At 59.6% G+C, this 18,988-nt stretch overlaps 1 protein-coding gene and 1 long non-coding RNA gene across 2 annotated transcripts; one reads left to right on the plus strand and one right to left on the minus strand.

Moving 5' to 3' along the window:
* Window positions 1–1,188: 1,188 nt before the first annotated feature.
* Window positions 1,189–16,976, plus strand: CSPG4 (chondroitin sulfate proteoglycan 4). Its single transcript, XM_052807100.1, is given in 10 exon segments — window positions 1,189–1,733; window positions 3,034–6,354; window positions 6,356–6,616; window positions 6,924–7,403; window positions 7,879–8,055; window positions 11,928–12,126; window positions 12,328–12,462; window positions 12,626–12,780; window positions 13,672–13,855; window positions 14,252–16,976. Coding segments are annotated over 10 exon segments (7,083 nt in total). The 5' UTR covers window positions 1,189–1,475; the 3' UTR covers window positions 16,165–16,976.
* Window positions 13,656–18,788, minus strand: LOC128150703 (uncharacterized). Its single transcript, XR_008238139.1, has 3 exons — window positions 17,897–18,788; window positions 14,091–17,109; window positions 13,656–13,839 (listed from the first exon to the last, which is right to left on the minus strand). It is a non-coding gene; the product is annotated as an uncharacterized LOC128150703 (long non-coding RNA).
* Between the last annotated feature and the right edge of the window lie 200 nt (window positions 18,789–18,988).

Raw genomic sequence — 18,988 nt, forward strand, 5'->3', positions numbered from 1 at the left:
GTTTCAAACCCTCCATGACTGTGGCTGCTTCTTGTTGGGTTGGGTTTTCACTTGCTGCACCACCCCATGAGCAAAGCCTGCCTGCCGGAGCAGGGTGGGCCTGCCCAATTTCCTGCCCATTCCCACCCCAGTCAGCCCCACAGAAATTTGGGCGATAGGAAAATGCCACCGGGGAAGCAGCTGTAAGAGCACACGTGGGTGTTTACACCCAGACCTCACCACGCAGGAGACTGGTTTCGCTCCAGCACCCAACCTTCATCCTCGCCTCCTCCAAAAGAGAGCAGAGGCTGGGCTGGGACCCTCGGAGAAGCCAAAGCCTCGTCCTCGTTGCCCCATGGCACCTCAGCAAACCGCACGTGGGCCCCCAAACCCAAGTGTGGGCCTGCAGCTGGGTGGATTTGATGACGACAAGTGCAATAGTGAAGTATAGCAGGAAAGCTTCACACGTATAAACTCAAGCACAGCAGCCTTTACAGCCTGTAACTGCATATGGACTGACAACGTGCACGTTCCCCCCTCCAACACATCGTCGCCAAGCATTCACAACTTACGGGTCTTCTGAGTGTTTATGCTTTGCCCTGCAAGTGCAGAGTTAACTTTGCCGTGGGCTGCTCTGGAGCTAACCGAGATGGGTGGCAATGCATTGCAGACGCGTGCACTTAACGTGAATGCAATGCACACGCATGCATTGAGTAAGCAAAAAGTATAAGCACTCTAAAATTAAGCCTTGCCGCTCCCTATGCTTTTAATTCTACCGTCTCCCGCATATGCCCTGTGACACAGTCTTTCATTTCATGACCACATGCCATTGCGCTGAGTCCCTCCAAGGCTGATGTATACTGGGCGTTGAACGCGTTCCAGCTGCAGCTTCAGACGCCCTGTTTGAGCCAAGGTTTCCATATGGTCTCGCATCCACATATGGATTGCAGGCACAGGCGTTTATTCCTCCGGCACCGACAGAGCAGCCACCTTCAGGGTGAACGTCAGCAGTGTTAGCATGATACGGAGAGCTGTTAGAAAGTGGTGTATAAATAGGGAGAGGAGCAGAGCGCAGCGTTGGCTGACCCGGCGGCATCCCCAGGGCTCCCACGCAGCGTCTCTCTGTTTGGCAGGGATTGGCACCGGCCGGGGAATCCGGCAAGGCACGACACAGCCACCGCTGGAAGGGTGCATATTCCTCCAAAGGGAGATGGCTGTGGCAGAAGTGGGAAAGACTCATTAGGGTAACAGTTCGCCTCCTAACGCTCGGGAACTCGGCCCGATGACAGGCAATACTGCATCTGCCCTGGCCAAGTAACAAGGGGGAAGGTTCCGCTAAACGCTGCATGGGCAAGGAGAAACACCACCTCTGCTTCACCACCCGGCCCCTAGAAACCCCTTCCCCTAGGAAAATCAGAAAACAGACTCCCTGAGGGTCTTTCCAGGCTGCTGGGCTCCAGCCCCCTGTCACAGGGCAAACGGGGAAGGACTGATGGATGGGCTTGGGAGGCTCCAGATTCACAGCCCCCACACAGACAGGGCTTGCGGGAGGTGTCCTCCTCTGCCTGACCCTCTCCCTTTTCTCCCCAGCCTCTTTCTTCGGGGACGGCTACGTGGAGATGCCGCTGGCGGACGCGTCGCGCACGGTGCGTCTCCGCCTGCAGCTGTACACCAGCCAGGGGAGCGGGCTGCTCTTCCTGGCCGCCGGCCAGCCCGACCACCTCCTGCTCCAGCTACGAGCCGGCAGCCTGCAGGTCAGCACCCCGGCACCCCGCTCCCCCACGCCAGCTGGGGTCTATGGGTCAGGGCTTCGTCCTGTGCAAGGATGAAGGGGCGGCACCTGAAAGAAGCAGCAGCCCACGGGGCCAGATACAAGCACGGAGAGCCAAGCTGCCAAGACCCCTGCCAGGGGATGTTAAGAGTTCATAGAGTCATAGAACGGTTTGGGGTGGAAGGGACCTTTAAAGATCACCTAGTCCAGCCTCCAAGAAGAGCAAGATTACCTGGATTTTAGACATAGAAACAGAATCATTAAGTTTGGAAAAGACCTCTAAGATCAAGTTCAAGAGGAGAGTGGACAGAGTCTTGGGAGAATCGGTTAAATACGGAGAACCAGGCTCCAGCTGGGGAAGCTCCTCACCCACTGCCTGGGGTAACGCTGGGGAGCATCACAGAGACACCCAGACACCAGCACCCCACGTACATTGCATGGTCAGACATGGTGCACAGCACCCTCGGGGTGCAAGGGGTTAGTGAAGAGAAGGGGTGAGACAAGAGGATCCAGAGAAAGAAGAGGTCTCCCCTGTCCCACCCACAGGCCAAGCCCAGCTAGGGCATGGGAAGGGATCAGGACAAAAGAATACAATTCCCTCGTGTGATTATGGTGTTGGCATCCACCATAAAGGAAAAGAGCAGGGAGCATCCGAGGCACACATCCTGCCTCTCCTGCAGCCTGGGCTGGGCCACCAACCACATCTAAACCAAAGCAGGACAACAAGCAAGCAGCTGGCCGGAGGTCTCCCTAATGCAGACCATGTGTCTGTCTCAGGGCCCGGCAACTAGCCCTCTACGTAGGCAGGCTCCGGGCTGCTGCCTGCGGGGAGCAAAGCCTGCTATTTCCCCTGCCAGCTCCCAGGGCAAGGACTGGAAGCAGCCCAGGTGGCAGGGATGGAGGGCAGCAGGCAGGATGCAGTAGGGGAAGAGAAGCCAGCATCTGGCAGGGCTCCTCTGGTGGGGGGGGAGGAAAAGCCCATCTGTGGGACCAGGAGATGGAGGACCCCAGGGAAATAGCCCCGAGACCAGGGTTTGCTGAGAATGAGTGAAAACGGAGAGAAATTCAGAGAGCGGGACAGAGAGAGCCTGCCCACGGGGGGATGAGGGAGGAATGCGCCCAGAGGTGAAGGAGGGCAGGGCACGCAGCGGTGAACAGAAGGACTTGTGAGCCCCCAGCTACAGGTCCACACTTCAGCTGGTATTTCTGGTAGGTGGAGAGATGTCCTCTGTGCTGCAGATACCACCTTGCTTGAACCGAGCACTTTGCATCCTTCCTTGCAGGCCAGGCTGCGGCTGGGCTCGGAGGAGGTGACCCTGCAGTCCCCAGCAGAGCTGCAGCTCAATAACCTGGCGGTGCACGATGTGGAGCTGCTGGTGGAAGATGGCAGGATGACGCTGACCATTGACGGCCTCTTCAACAGCTCCGTGGACATCGTGGGGCCCGTACGTGAGCTGGACATCCAGTACGGCCTCTATGCTGGTGGGACAGGCAGTCTTGACCTGCCGTACCTCGCCGAGGCCAGCTCACCCTTCAGAGGTTGCCTCCACTTAGTGACATTCAATGGCCTGGATGTCCTCTCCCCTCTGTCCTCTGAGGGCAGCTCCAAGATCTTCCACCGGGTCCAGGAAGGGTGCAGCACACAGTTCTCTGCAGAGCCCGAGGACCCCTTCGGGTTCCTGGGGCCACACTCCTACATCGCTTTTCCCACGTGGGATGCGAGGGAGGAAGCGACCATTGAGTTTGTGATAACGACGAGCATCACCCAGGCACCCCTCATCTACCACGCGGGGCTGGAGAATGACTTCTTCTACCTAGAGATCTCCAATGGGCGCCTGAGGGGGTTTGTCGAGAAGGGGAACGGCATCATCGTCCTGCACAACAATGTCTTCATCAGTGATGAGCAGCAGCACTATGTCAAAGTCTACACAGACATCCACAAGTTTGAGATACTGATAGATTACTACGCCTCATCCACGTCCAACCGGGGCATCAACAACTACCTGGACCTTCAGGGAAACCTCTTCATCGGTGGTATGAACGAAAAAGCTTTGCAAAGGCTGAGGGAGCATCATCTTGCTTTCATCTCAGTGTGGACCATGACCAACAACTCGTTTGTTGGCTGCTTGGAGGACCTGCGGATAAACCTGCAGAGGAGGAGTCTGCAAGACACCGTGATCACAAAGGACATCACATCAGGCTGTGGAAAGCAGGAGCACTACTGGGACTATGACGAGGTATATGAGCAGGATGAGGCACCCACCTCCCCACCTCCGGATGTCTGGTTGGGAGCACCGGGCCTGGTGGTGGAACCATGTCGGCCAGACAGCAGCTTCCCACCCGCCTTCGCCAACGTCAGCAGGTTGCTGCACGTCAGCCCCCTCATAGTCTCTGAAGGGGCCACAGCCTATCTGGAGTGGAAACACGCCCAGCCAACAGTAGACTTGAGCCTTGCAAACATCCGGCAGTCCCAAGTCCTCTTTAGCATCACCAACGACCCTAGGCACGGTCAGCTGGAGCTTGACATTCCTGGGTCCAGGAGCAGAAGGAAGTTCACCTTGTTGGACATTGTGAACCGGAAAGTCAGATACGTCCACGATGGCTCCGAGGGGCCCATGGACCAGCTGATGCTGGAGGTGACAGTGACGGCCCAGCAAGGAGTCCCAGAGTGCTTGCGGCAGGGGCAGATGTACCTGCTGCCCATCATGATCAACCCCATCAATGATGCCCCGCAGGTGATCTTTCCCCAGGGGAACCACATGACAATCCTGAAGCACACACGGAAACACCTGACCACAGACATCCTGCAGGTCCTAGATGATGACACGTCCTGCGATGACCTCGAATTCCAGCTGCATGGTGGCCAGCAGATGGAGGAGGGTTATGTGGAGTATGACTTTCACCCCGGAGTGCCTATCGAAGAGTTCTCCTGCAGGGACCTGGAAGCAGGCAACGTAGCCTACGTGCACCAGAGTGGGACAAACTTACAGCTCACCTTGCAGGTGAGCGACGGCACAGTCCCAAGCCCCGTTGCCATCCTGAGAATCCTCGCCATTGACCCCGACATCCACCTGCACAACAACACCGGCCTCTCCATCTCCCAAGGTGGGGCTGCACGCATTACCACAGCCAACCTGTCAGTGACAACAAATGCAGAGAAACAACGGGTTGCCATCCTGTATGTCCTCACAGAGCCCCTGAGGTATGGTGAAGTCCAGAAGCAAGGGAGCATGGGAGGGGAATGGAAAAAAGTCGAGTCCTTCCACCAGCAAGACCTGGAGCAAGGGCGCATCCAGTATTTTAGCACAGACCCAGAGCACCGGCTGGGAGATGTTGTGGAGAAGCTGCGATTCGAAGTCCAGGTGGGGCAGAAGATCTTGCAAAACAACACCTTTCTCATAAGGATTAAAAGAGCCACCGTTAAGATGAGGACCATGGTCCCCCTCCAGATGAAGAACAAGCGGCACAGAAATATCACCAGTAAGGAGCTGGAGGCAATGTTGGAAGATCCAAACTCTGCCCCAGTCCCCTTCCACTACACGATAATCCAGGCTCCCAAAAAGGGAAACCTGGAGCTGCTCGGCAACAGGCTGACCGAAGGCTTTGGATTTACCCAAGATGACCTGCAAAGAAACCACGTGAGCTACAGCGCAACCATTAGGAACTCTCAGCAAGCTGAGGACACCTTCCAGTTTCGCGTCCATGCTGGTGAACAGCACTCTCCCATCTATACCTACACAATCAGCATTGGCGGGGACCCTGACGCGCCAGCCCTGACCAACATCCTCCTGACTGTGCCGGAAGGGGGGCAAGCAGTCATCTCCAAGGACCACTTGTTTGTACAGAGCATGAACAGCATGGACTACCTCTATGAAGTGATTGAGGGGCCAGCACACGGGAGGCTGGCCTGGGCTGCATCCCACGGCTGGGCCTCCAGAGAGGAGATCACGGAGTTCACCAATGATGACATCCTCCACCAACGGCTGCTGTACCAGCACGATGACTCCGAGACGCTGGAGGACGACATCCCCTTCGTAGCGATCAGGCAGGGTGAGGGCAGCGCTGAGCCCGAAGCGGAGGAGGTGAGAGGTGTTTTCAGGGTCTCCATCCAACCCGTCAATGACCACACCCCGGTCCAGGTAGTGAACAAGGTCTTCAACGTGGTGCGCAATGGGCAGCACCTGCTGACGACAGATGACATCGCCTTCACCGACAAGGACTCTGGCTTCTCTGACACTCAGCTGGTGCTGGCAAGGAAGGACATTTTGTTTGGCAGCATCGTGTCTGTCGATGACAGGAGCCACCAGGTCTATCGGTTCACACAGGATGACTTGAGGAAGAAGAAGATCCTCTTTGTCCATTCAGGGGCTGACCGGGGTTGGATCCAGCTACAGATCTCAGATGGCCTCCACCAAACCACGGCCCTCCTGGAAGTACAGGCGTCGGACCCCTACATCAAAATAGTCAACAACACCGGTCTAGTCATCCACCAAGGGAGCCGAGGGAGCATTGACTCTTCTGTCCTCAGCCTGGAGACCAACATGGACATCAGGTCAGATGAAGAGATACGGTTCCTGATAACAACTCCCCCAAGGTGGGGGGACCGTGCTGAGAGGGGAGCAGCCGGTCATGGCCTTCTCCCAGAGGGACCTGCTGGCAGGAGAGATCTCCTACCACCACAATGGGAGCAGGAACACCCGGGATGAGCTCCAGTTCACTGTAGAAGCAAACGAGGTGGTGGTGGAGGACACGCTGGCCATCAGCGTGTTCTTGGACACCCATCCCAGCCCCCTGCGCATAGTCAACCACAAGGAGATCCACGTCTTCCAGGGGGAAGCGGCTGGGATCAAGGAGGAATACTTACTGGTGAGTATCTCCTCCTCTAGTCATTCTCTAAGCCTGTATCACTTCCCTGGCCACCAAACCAGGACAGCTGCTGGCAGGACTCCATTTTACTCCCACCTGGCCAGAGCAAAGGACTCATGCCCATGTCAGGCTTTGCCCAGGGCCAGAGGCGGGGCGGGGGGGTCTGGCATGGCCGCGGCAAGAAGGTGACTATTGCTGCTCATCCCACGGCAAAGCCTTGGGAGACTGCACCGCGGCGGGCTGTGGGGCAGCCCAGCCTCGCAGGCACCAGCCCCCCACTCATGCCTTGTCTCCCCCACACTCCCAGGTGGCCCATGAAGAGATCCCCCCCCAGGACATAGTCTACCTGGTGAGCAGCCCCCCAGCCTCTGGCTTCCTGGCGATGCTTCAGCACGGCCGAGACTCGAACGAGCAGCCCAGCCTGGACCCCATCCAGTCCTTCACCCAGGAGGACATCAACAATGGCAGAGTCCTCTACCTCCACTCCAAGCTGGAGGAGGAGCATGACCGGTTTGTCGTGGACATCACAGCCAGTGGTGCGGACCCACTGGAGGGAGTGGTGGTGAGCCTGGCTGTGCTCCCCATCACCATCCCCCTGGACGTCCGCAACATCACGGTACCGGGAGGTAGCTCTGCTACCCTCTCCACAGGCATCCTCAACATCCCCAATGCCTACTACACTGCTCTCGGCGTGGAGTTCAGGGTGCTCAAGCCCCCCCAGTTCGGCACCCTCCTGAACAGCGAGCGGCCTGAGGATGGTGGGCTGCACAGCTTCACCTGGAGCGAGGTAGAGCAGCCAAGGGTGCCTGCTTGCTCACCGTGCTGCTTGCCCGCCACACTGCTTGCCCAGGGTGTTTGGGAAGAGCCCAGGGGTGGGCTCCAGCCCCCAGTGGCACTGAGAGGCTGGGGAGGGCTGCGGGGCTCCTCTGCCCATCAGACATCTCTGCCCTTGGGATGGAGGGGCTCGGGATGGCGGGCTTGCCCTGCGGACAAGGCATGCATCAACCCCCAAAGTGTGCTTAGATGGCCTTGGGGATACGGGGTGGGGATGCAGGCAGAGCACCCACACTGGGCTCCACATCTGCTTCCCATGGGGACGCGTCTCCCTGTCTTTGTGCTGGATCCATCCCGCAGGGCTAACCCAGAGCAAGCGGCAGGCAGCCGGCTCCCTCCCTTCTCCCAGGCTGGTGCACAGGTCCCCTCCCCAGCGGGGCTGGTGGCCCGTGTCCTCCCAGGAGGGTCACCCAGCCCCTGCCCCGCAGGTGGAGAAGCAGCAGATCCACTACAGGCAGGACGGCCCCCGGGCCCAGGCTGACAGCTTCACCCTCCTGGCCAACACCTCCGAAATGGACCGGCAGAGCCAGCCCAGGACCCTCTTCATCACCATCCTGCCCCGCAGCTCCAAGGGGCCCCGGCTGAGGGTCAACGCCGGGCTGCAGGTAAGATGCCACGGGGATGGGCAGCCACCCCAGCGGGCCCTGGGCGCTCAGCGTTAGGACACCCCGGGGGTCGGCCAGCTCAACGTGGGGACCCCACGGGACCCACTCCGAGCCTGCTCACGCACCTCCGGGAACTGAGGCACAAGCAGAGCCGGGCTGCAGACCAGAGGCGGGCGATGGGCTCCAGGAGAAGGGAGCCGCTTTCCCGGCGGGGGCGAGGCTTTGAGGAAGGCGGAGACCGGGCTATGCCCCCACCACCACCCCCCCCGGTTCCACCCCATCCCTCCCCGCCGCCGATGCTGAAACCGTCCGCAAGATGGGAGCATCGCCCCGCGGCAGCCCTCGGTCCCTCGCACAACGATGCGCCCGGCGGAGCCGCGCTGCCACGGCGGCAGGCAGGCAGGGGCTGCTCACCTCCCCTTTTCTGAAGGAGGGAGGGCAGCCCTTCCCCAGGTCCCGGAATAATCCCTGAGAGCACGAAGAGCTGCTTGCCCACGTTTCATCAGTACAGATTGGAAATAATTATTTAGGCAGCTGTCACACCTCTCCTTATGCCCATCTCTCTAAAGTCAGAAGCAAATAGGTCTCACCTGCTGCTGAAGTCCCACCTCTGTTTCAGACTCTTCCCTGCCCCGTTCAGGATCACTAATACAAAACTGCAGGAAAGAAATTATTAGAAAACATGCAGGAGTGCCAGCCCAGCAGGATCATTCCCCGCCCCCCCCCCCCAATCCTCACCCATCCCAGGATTTCCCAGACTGGCAGCAGGGTAAGTAGCTCCTTCCATCAGGATCATCGTGCCAGGATCATCGCAGTGGCTTTGGGAAGGTGTCTGGGAGCCTGGAATCTGGAGGAGATGCCCAAAGGAAGGGTACGGGCTGCCCTGCCCAGGGCCAGGCACTACCCAGGCAGCCCCACAGGCAGGGCGAGGGGCCAGGGCTGCCAGCAAAGTTTGGGCCCGCCCCCCCATCCACAGCCAGCCCCAGCTCTGCACCCACCTCAGCTACAACCCCAGCCTGTGAAGTTCAGCCCCCCTTCCAGCAAATCCCTATTAAGTGGTGCCTCCACGATCTGCCCCAGCTGGGCCAAAATCCTGCACTCCCAACAGGGAAAGGTTAACCCCTCGGCTGCTGGGCCCATGGCAGCCCCTTGTTCCCACTCCAGAGGCACAAAAGCCCCTCTCTGCTCACTGAGGACCTGCGCATCCCGAAAGGGCCGCTCCGTGCCGGCTCTGGCAGGGTGGGCCCGAGGCGGGGGAAGCAGGCAGAGCAGGCAGCTCTGTCCCCAGTGCCACACGCTCCTGCCTGGGGCGCAGGCAGACGCACAGAGCTGGCCCTGTGCGAGGGGAGGAGGAGGAGGCTCCCTCCCTGCCTTATTTTTAGCCAGCCCATTAGCCCAGTGATTGCGAGGCACTTGGGGAGGCATGTCCTTCCCTCCCAGCCACCATGCTAAAAAAAGGGTGAAAAGACAGAAAAAGCTCCCAAAATAAATTCCGAGGCAGCGGTCCGTCCGCCTTTCCTTTGGGATCCCCCCTTGGCCCTGGGAGGGGCAATGGCAGCTGCCCGGCTGCCCGCAGGAGGGATTCCGGAGCTGGGAAAAGCTCCCTGCTCCCAGCAGGAGCAATGCTAAAGCAACCCAGGGCTCAGGAGGGGCCCGGCCCTGCTGTGTTTGTGCTCTGGCGAGAGATGACTTCAGCGTTTAAAGGTCAGGCCGGGTCCGGGAGAGAGATTGCACAAAGCCTTCCTCTGCTGCCTGCGCCTGCCAGCTCCAGGGGTGCAGAGTCCACGCAGGGCTGGAGAGACGACGGGCAGGGTTCAGACCCCGAAGCGGAGCCCCCCTGAAAGGAGCAGGCAGATTTGCCTCAAATGGCTTTTTGGGTTGCATCAGGAGAAAGGATGGCTGCGTGCCACCAACAGAGAGGCTTCCACTGCTGCACCAAAACACACGGACACGCTCCCGGCGCTATTTCGCTGCCTCCCCGCACGCTCTCCTGGAGAGCAGAGGCGACACGGCGGCTGAGCAAACATAATAAGCCGAGTAAGCGAGAGCAGGAACCAGGCAGAAGTCTTTAATAATTCAGAGAGGACGGGGAGCCCGGTGAAGCAGGTCAGCTGCGGCGGCGCGGGCCCTTGGCGGCGAGCAAAGCCGCTGCAGCCGCCGCATGTGCCCGTCCCCGGTGGGCAGCGATGTTCGGGGGCTGCCGGTCCCCCCTGCCTGAAAAAAACACTCCGGGCTTTGACCGCAGGGAGTTTTCTTTGGCACCAAGCCCTGGGTGTGATTGCAATTCCAACAAGTGCTGAAGTGACCTGGTTGTGGGTGTTGGGGAGAGGGAGCAGCCCGACAGCCTCGGCGCACGTAGAGGGGAGCAAGCGGCTCTGGCTGCGAGGGCTTCGGCTCCCACACCGGCCGTGTGTCCGACAGCGCTTCCCCCATCCCGTCTCTCCAAAGCTGTGTTTTCGAGCCTGCCTCCCGCCATCCCGTGGGGACTGCTGAGGGATTTAATTTCAGTGTCGGCACCCACACCCACTCAAGAAATGTTTTGGGTTAGGCCAGCTGAAAACGGCAGAAAAGAGCTCATCTAACCCAGCACGGCCAGCTGAGCAGCTCCTCCAGTGCCTGGGTGTTGTCTTGTGCATTTGCAGGATGCAGGCCAGGCTTGCGATGCCGTGGGATGCAGCGCATTCTGCCCTGCACGAGCTGCGGGAAGGCTTGGTCCCCGCGCCCCACAATTTGGAGGCATCCTGAGGGCGAAAGACAGCTCTGGGGTGCGTGGGCAGAACCTGTCTGGCAGCGCAGGATTCATCCCCGTGGTCTGCCAAGACTGAGATATGGCACAGGATTAGGAGCAGGGAAAATTGTTGCCTCCAGGTGGAGAGGGGTGATGCCAGGGTTTTGGGGAGGCAGCATCCCTGGGGGTGGGTGGGCACTGCTGGCCAGGGGGGGAAGCAGCCCTGAGAAGCTTCACAGTGGCCCTGAGCTCGGCCACATACTTGTCATTCCTGGAGGGTTTGCTGGGGCAGCTCGTGGCCTCGCTGCAGCCTTGCGAGAGGGCGGTGGGACGGGTGCTTTGCCGGGAGCATGAGCTAAGAGAAACACCCAGCCAGGAAGAGACGGGGCTGCGGTCATCACGTACACAGCAGCAGCTCAGAGAGCGAGTTCGTAGAATCATAGAATAGTTTGTGTTGGAAGGGACGTTTAAAGGTCAACCCCCCTGCAGTAAGCAGGGACATCTTCAACTAGATCAGGATGCTCAGAGTCCCGTCCAGCCTGACCTTGAATGTTTCCAGGGACGGGGCATCTACCACCTCTCTGGGCAACCTGGGCCAATGTTTCACCACGCTCATCGTAAAAAATTTCTTTCTTGTATCTAGTCTGAATCTACCCTCTTTTAGTTTAAAATGATTACCCCTTGTCCTATCGCAACAGACCCTGAGTTCAGGGCTCAGGGACCCCACAAAAAGCCCTTCCCCTGTGGAGCAACGGGGAGAGATGCATCAAAGGCACGGCCTCTGCCCCAACCCCACGAGCTGCGCCAGCACCGTGCCTTCTTCCACTTCCACCACTCGGGGAAACTGAGGCACAGAGGGGCGAGCCCTCGCCTCTGTCCCGCACACACCGTGCAGAGGCACTGACCCGGCAGCACGGCACGTGCCAGCAAACACAGCGATGGTGCAGGGTGACGCAGGGCTGGGAAGAGGCCAGATGACGGAGGCATCACCCAGTGTGCGGACAAGGCACCCTTGTTGGGCTGGAACACGCTCGGACATCCAGCGAAGCAGTCTGAGCAGGGACGGGGTCCAGAGCAGGCTGGGGAAGAGGGGAGAAGTGCTGGGGACATCCCAAGGGGATTACAGCCTCTCCCTGTCCCCCAGCTGCGGGAAGGTGCCACAGCTGCCATCGGCCCCCACGTCCTGAGCGCTGAGGACGAGGACTCCCCGGCGGAGGAGGTGACCTACTCCATCCAGCCCCCGGCCAACGGGAAGGTTGTGCTGAGGTCGGCGCCTGGCGCTGAGGTCCGCCGGTTCACCCAGGCCCAGATAAACAACGGCCTCGTCCTCTTCGTGCACCAAGGTAGGGCAGGGCTGAGGTGCCCCGGCCCCCCCGGCGTCACCCCTCGCCTGAGGGGGGGGACACCGCCAGAGGGGAGCACTGTGCCACCAAGGCGGATGCTAACCCCATCACACAGCACCCCGGTCCAAACCGTGCCGGGTTGATGGGGGGCTGCACCTCTCCCCTGCCCCTCGTAAATGCCCAGCTCTGTGCTTTCTGCAGGGCCCCTGGACGGGGGCTTCGCCTTCGAACTGTGGGACGGCGAGAATCTGTCTCCTGGGCACTTCTTCCTCATCAGGGCTCAGAAAGAGCCCCTCATCAGCCTGGCCAAGAAGCAGAACCTCACCGTCTGCCCAGGTGGGTACGGGCATGTTCCCCATCCTTCCAGTTCAATGGCAAGCGGGGCCCTTGGACCCTTCCAGCACCCCCTCCCCGAGCGCTGCCAAGAGACGCCCGTGGCAGAGCCTGCAGGCAGCCGGCGAGGCAACGGGTTGAAACACGTGCTGGACGCGTTTTCCAGGTGCCCTGCAGCCCATCACCAGCCAGAACCTGCAGGCAGTGAGCAACAGCCCTGCCGGCTCCGCCACTCTGTACTACAGCATCGAGCAAGCCCCGCACCTGGGCAGGCTGAGCACCTCCCGGGGGGAGGAAATCAGGAACTTCACCCAAGCCCAGGTGAGCTTTCACCTCCTCCAGCCCCTCAGAAGCCCAAGGCACAGCCCTCCATCACCCTCCGCTGCAGGCTGGGGGTCCCAGCCCGACCCTGCCGCCACCACGGGCAGAGGCACCCGATCCCTGGCGGGAGGTAGAACAAGGCTGCAGCCGCACCGCGACTTTCCCTGCTCTGCCATCGGCTGCTGAGAGGGATTAAGAGCTGCCACCCCAGCGCCGGCTTTACCACGGCCACCAGCCTTGGATTTAGTGCTGGGGGAGGCTCGGGGAGTTATAATCTCCTTTTCTTAGGTTACCTCCCTGCTGCGGACCCAGCCATCCTGGCTGCTGCCTAAGGCAAGAGCCAAGCGCAACAGTTTCACCCCTGCTGCGAGCAAAGCCTTGCTACCACCCTTCTCCCACAGGGCCAGGCTTTTGCAGAGCACAGCAAAGGGCTTATTTCTAGCCATCGCCCAGAAGCACACAGGTTTGCCCAACCTGCAAGCCCCCCCGTGCTGTGCTCACCCTTGGAGGAAGCCTGGCCCAGCTCTTGGAGGATACTGAGCAAGCTCAGCCCCTCTTCTGAGCTTCAACTTCCCCAAGTGCCAGGCAGAAACATCCCGGCAGAGAGGCAGCGTGAGCTCTCGATGGTGGCTACCATGCCATGGCTGGCGATGATCCCCATTTCTTACCCAAATAGGGCTTGGCTGCTCCTTCCTGGAGCCAAGATAAGAGCCAAGGGTGCACATATTGGCTCTAGCACAGCATCACCAGGGATCACCCCTGGTGCTACAGTGCCCATCACACCAGAGATAAGACAGATGCACCCATTTCCCACATGGTATCACCCACTCTGGGTATTTATTTTGTCATTTAGCAGAGCTCACTGAGGGAGGGGTTTATTATTATTTTTAGGTGGATAGCGGGTTGGTTTTCTACCAGCACAAGATGCCAGAGAAGCCCTTCTGGCTGGCCGAAGATGCCATCCGCTTCCGTGTGGTCGCTCCCACAACCATCTCAGATTCCTTCACCCTCCTCGTGCTGATCTCCTTCGAGGCCAGGTGTCCCCAGCACTCGACTCAGCTATGGAGAAATGCAGGTAAAGAAAGAAGGGAGAAGTAAGGGACAAACAAGCCCTCCTGAAGTTTGCACAATCCCCCCCATTCGGGAGGACTGTGCGAACTTCAGGAGGGCTTGTTTGGCTAAAGATGACACCACAGTGCAATTTCCCATGGCCACCCAAGCACGAGCCTTGATACCATGTCAAGCAACATCTAAAATTGCATCCATCCTTTTGCTGGCTCCCTGTGCAATTCCTTCCTCCATCATCTTACCAAACTAATACGTCCCAGTTGCCTTCTCATCCCTCTCCATTTCTTTGCAATCCTCCTTTTTCTGCTATATCTTGCTCTCGCTTGGGTCTGCTCTCCTCTCCAGCAGATCCCGGCTATTCCCAGGGATGACAGACTTTTGGGTTTTCCCTTTTCGCCCCCAGGCCTCCAGCTTGCAAGGGCTCAACGGGCTGAGATCGGCACCTCAGTGCTGGATGCTTCCAACCTCCTAAGCCAAATCCCGGTCTCCGAGAGGGCTGCACATGATGTTGTCTTCCTGGTGACGGGGCTGCCGGCTCATGGGCAGCTCTTGCTGGCTGGTGTGCCCCTGGAGCAGTCACAGCCATTCTTCCTGCAGTCAGACCTGGCCACAGGACACCTGGTGTATGCCCATGGTGGAGACGGCACCTCTGAAGACCGTTTCAGATTTAAGGCTTGGCTCCGGCCCCGGGTGCAGCAGTCCATCCACCCTCCGCAGGAAGGGGTGGTCATCTCTGAAGCTTTCAATATAACAGTGACCAGCAGCAGCAGAAAGCCACCACAGGTGGTGAGGCGGCAAAAAGTGCTGCAGGTCCCACCAGGCTCCATGGTGACCTTGTCCCAGGAATACCTGGATGTGGCAGACCCCTCAGGTTCCCCAGAGGAGATGGTGTACAGCGTCCTCCAGAGACCCCTCGCCGGCCACGTGGCCAAAGCCCACAACCCACGGGAGCCCATCAACCACTTCACCCAAGCAGATGTCAACGCAGGCCACGTGGTGTTTGTTGCCACTGGGAGCCGTGCTCCAGGGTCCTTAGCCCTGAGCCTCTCCGATGGCCACCACCCACCCACTTCGACTTCACTGGAGGTCGAGGTGCTGCCCGCAACAAGTACCGCTGCCAGCCCGGTGCTGCTGGAGGTGCCCCAAGACCTGAACAGGGCCTCTGTGTCCCACCATCACCTCCTGGGAGCTGCACAGCTTGGGGCAGGCAATGCCCTGTACAGGATCACCAGGGACCCACGGTTTGGCCAAGTGCAGGTCAACCAAAAGCCGGCACAGGGCTTCTCGCAGAAGCAGCTGGACCGCGGGGAGGTGATGTTCACCTTCACCGACCTCACCTCTCCTGAGGACAACTTCCAGTTCCTTGCCATGTCACAGGCAGCCAACACGACCGGGGTGGTGAACGTGACCGTCCGCGCCTTGGTGAAGGCTCAGATGGGCAGTGTGTGGCCCAGGGGCACCACGGTCCTCCTGGACACCAGCGTCCTTGATGCCAGTGAGCTGGCCAACCGCACCAAGAGCATCCCAGTCTTCAAGATCCGCAGGGCGCCCCGTGGCAGCCGTCTCGTGAGGGTCTCCGGGGACCCGGCACAACCCACCACCCCGATCGAGACCTTCAGCCAGAGTGAGCTGGAGCAAGGGCTGGTCGGGCTAGAGGTGCCAGATGCTGCTGAGACTGAGCAGCCCCTGCAGAGTGACAGCTTCGTCTTTGAGCTGGCAGCCACCGGCGTGCCACCAGCTCTGGCATCCCTGGGGTACAGCATTGAGCCCTACAACGCCTCGAAAGCCTACGGTGTCACCCTGCTCACGGCTCCCCCGGGACCCTCGCCCCTGGTGCCCCGCTCCCAGGGCACGGCACGGAGCAGCCCCAATGCCAGCGAGCTGGGGATGTCCCCCACCACCTGGCCAGGCCCCAGTGCCACCACCAGCCCCAGCCCTGTGGAAGGGGGCTCTTTCCTCAGCTTCGTTGAGGCCAACATGTTCAGCATCATCATCCCCATCTGCCTCATCTTCCTCCTGCTGGCTCTCATCTTGCCCCTGCTCTTCTACCTGCACAAGCGCAACAAGACAGGGAAGCACCACGTCCAGGGCACCCCCTCCTCCAAGGCCAAGAACGGGGCTGTGCCGGACCAGGAGACCTTCCGGAGGACGGACCCCAACCAAGGCATCCCCCTAACGACTGTCAACACCCTGGAGGGCAAGGGCTCGGGTCCCCCGCCCCATGGCACCGGTCCTGGGGCGCCGCCGGACCCCGAGCTCCTCCAGTACTGCCGGACTTCCAACCCCCCCTTGAAAAACAACCAGTACTGGGTGTGAAGGGCTCAGGTGTGGGGGCACGAGACTGCCTGGGGGTCCGGACCCTCCCAGAGCACCGCCGGCCACCTCCTCCCTGCTCTCCTCCTCCTCCTCCTCCCTGGGAGCTGGCATCCCACAGATGCAGGAGGGCCCTGGGGATACGGGGGCTGCTGGTCCGGCCCACCCCGGACCCCCAAATCTCCAGGTGGCTTTGGGCAGGGGAGGGGGACATTGCATAAGCAAGTGGGGGCAGGCAAAATGCCTGAGCATCCCTGGGGAACACTGACTTTGGGTGCTCATTTGGGCCACCCGATGGTGGCCACAGTGCTGGAGAGGACCTGATGGCACCGGTCCCCACCGAGCCACCCAGTCAGGTCCGGTGGTGGCTCCTCCACGGGCAGCATCGACCGCCACGGGGGTGTTTGCCACAGCTCTTGGCGCAAGAGGGAGGATGAGGAGCGGCTTGCGCTGAGTCAGGCTGGGGATGAAGCTGCCCAAATCCCCCAGGGCTAGGCGGGCTGAGACACTGGAGCAGAGGCTCGGAAAAAATTCTGCGGCCAATGCCAGGGGAATTTAAGGAGTCCCCACCCACTTGGAAAAAACCCGCCTCACTCTTTCTCTGCGTGCTTGCTGTATGTTTCATAAAGCAGATTGCACCGAGCCCCAGGGGGATTGCACAACAGGTAGGATGCCCTCAGCGGGGAGGGACGGCAGGCGCTCACCTGGGCAGCGCGAAACCGGAGAGGAGAGCGGGGAACCGGAGCCAGCACGGTTTTCCACTGTATACTCCAGTACGGCAGAAGTAAACAGAATAAAGTGCCTTTTCCGAGGTGCATCACGGTTTTTGCAAGCTGTCTCCCTTGCCAGGCCTGTTTTAAGCCCAGCAAGCTGCCGAGCGACATTTGGAGGTAATGGACCAAATTCTGGGCTCTTGCTCAAATTTTCCCCAGCCTGGAGTCCTAAAAACTTAAATAGAAATTGTCTGAGGAAGAGCAGAGGAAAAACTGAGCGCTGAGCTCAGGATGGGACCCAACAATAATACCCTGCATTGCTACAGCTGGGAAGCTCATCACAGGGCACATCCCACTCTCACACCACCGATGGGAAGCTGAAGCAAGACCGCAGGGACTACGGGGGATGTTTCACATTTGCATCCTCCTAACCCAGGGTAAAATCCATCCCACGATCCCTCCCCAAGCCAGCACCCCGGGACGGTCCCACTCCAAGGTTGCGGCAGAGCAGGGCTCTCTGCTTGGACCGTGCCAACAGTTTTCCTGGCTGCCTTTACAGTGCCAAATGCTTGCCGAGCAGTAAATCACACCTACCCCGCTCTAGCTGGTGGGTGCCAGCGCATCCCACTGGGCATCCACAGCCATCGAGGTGCAGGCGGGCAGCCCCGTGTCCCCCAGCCCCGACCTGCCCCATGGCGCAGGTGAGACGGGGCATGGCAGAGGCAGCCTCCCCACCTCCAAAACCCTCCTCCTGCCCCATCCAGAGGGGCAAAAGTGATGTTTCCTTCTGCTCAGAGACAAATCGCGTCCTCTCCCCTCTGTAAAACGGGGAGACCGTGACCAGGCTGCCCATGCCACAGCTCAGAGCTTGCCAGGGCAGTGCTGCTCCCAAAAGGCTGGGACAATCTCTCCCTGCAGAGCGGAGGGAGTGCCATCCCCTCCCTCCCTCTTCCAGATGGCAGCTCCGTGCCGTCCCCATCACATTCGAGCAAGCACATTTATCATCTTCGCTAAGGACGTACCCCCCCAGCAAGGGATGGAGGTTTGCAGGGAAGCCGGTGGCATCCACCGAGGGCCCCCTTGGAAGCATCCGCCGTGTTTTCCTGTCAAATGATTTTCGCCTTGTGCCCAGGGATTAAATAGAAGGAACATGGCCTATTTTGTAAGGAGCATTGAAAGCAAAGCAGGTTATTTTTAAAGCTTGCGGTTGTATTCCTGCTGCTGGGAAACTTCCACTTCCTGAGGTCACGGGAGGACAGTCAGTAACCTGGAAAACACCAGTACGGATCGTGGCTCTCCAGGGCCAAGCTCTGCTGGCAAGGTTTAAATCCCGAAAAAGCTGGTGGCTCCGCATGGGTTATTTGGGGTTTGCAGCAGGATGGCTGGGGCAGGATCAGGCCCAGCCTCAGTGCTGCCCACTGCCACCCACCCAGGGAAGGGCTGAGGGTCCGACTGGGCTCCTGCCTGGCTGCAGAACAGACAAACCACAGCCCAAACAAGCTCAGAAGTTTCCTGGCCAGGCCCTTTGGCTTCCCTGCATCAGGAGCCAGCACAGCATCTCTGCCTTCCCCAGAGCCCCATGGGCTCCGCACCTGGCCAGGGCACAGCACCAAAGCTGCCTGCTCACAGAGAGGCACGGCCCCCCCTCCTCACCCCAGTTTGGGCCAGAACCACTCTGATCCAGGAGGTTTTGGGGATGACAGGAGCTGGGCTGCACCCTTCCCTCCTGAGCTGGTTATAAAGCTTGCAGAGGTTTAGGGAAGATCATAGAATGGTTTGGGTTGGAAGGGAGCTTAAAGATCATCTAGTTCCAACCCCCCTGCCATGGGCAGGGACACCTTCCACTAGACCAGGTTGCTCAAAGCCCCATCCAACCTGGCCTTGAACACTGCCAGGGATGGGGCATCCACAGCCTCTCTGGGCAACCTGTTCCAGCGCCTCACCACTCACAGTGAAGAACTTCTTCCTTACATCCAATCTACATCTACCCTCTTTCACTTTAAAGCCATTATCCCTTGTCCTATCACTACATGCCCTTGTAAAAAGTCCCTCTCCAGCTTTCCTGCAGGCCCCCTTTACATACTGGCAGGCTGCTGTAAGGTCTCCCCGGAGCC

Source organism: Harpia harpyja, chromosome 14 (assembly GCF_026419915.1).
Source record: "Harpia harpyja isolate bHarHar1 chromosome 14, bHarHar1 primary haplotype, whole genome shotgun sequence".
NCBI classification, from domain to species: domain Eukaryota; kingdom Metazoa; phylum Chordata; class Aves; order Accipitriformes; family Accipitridae; genus Harpia; species Harpia harpyja.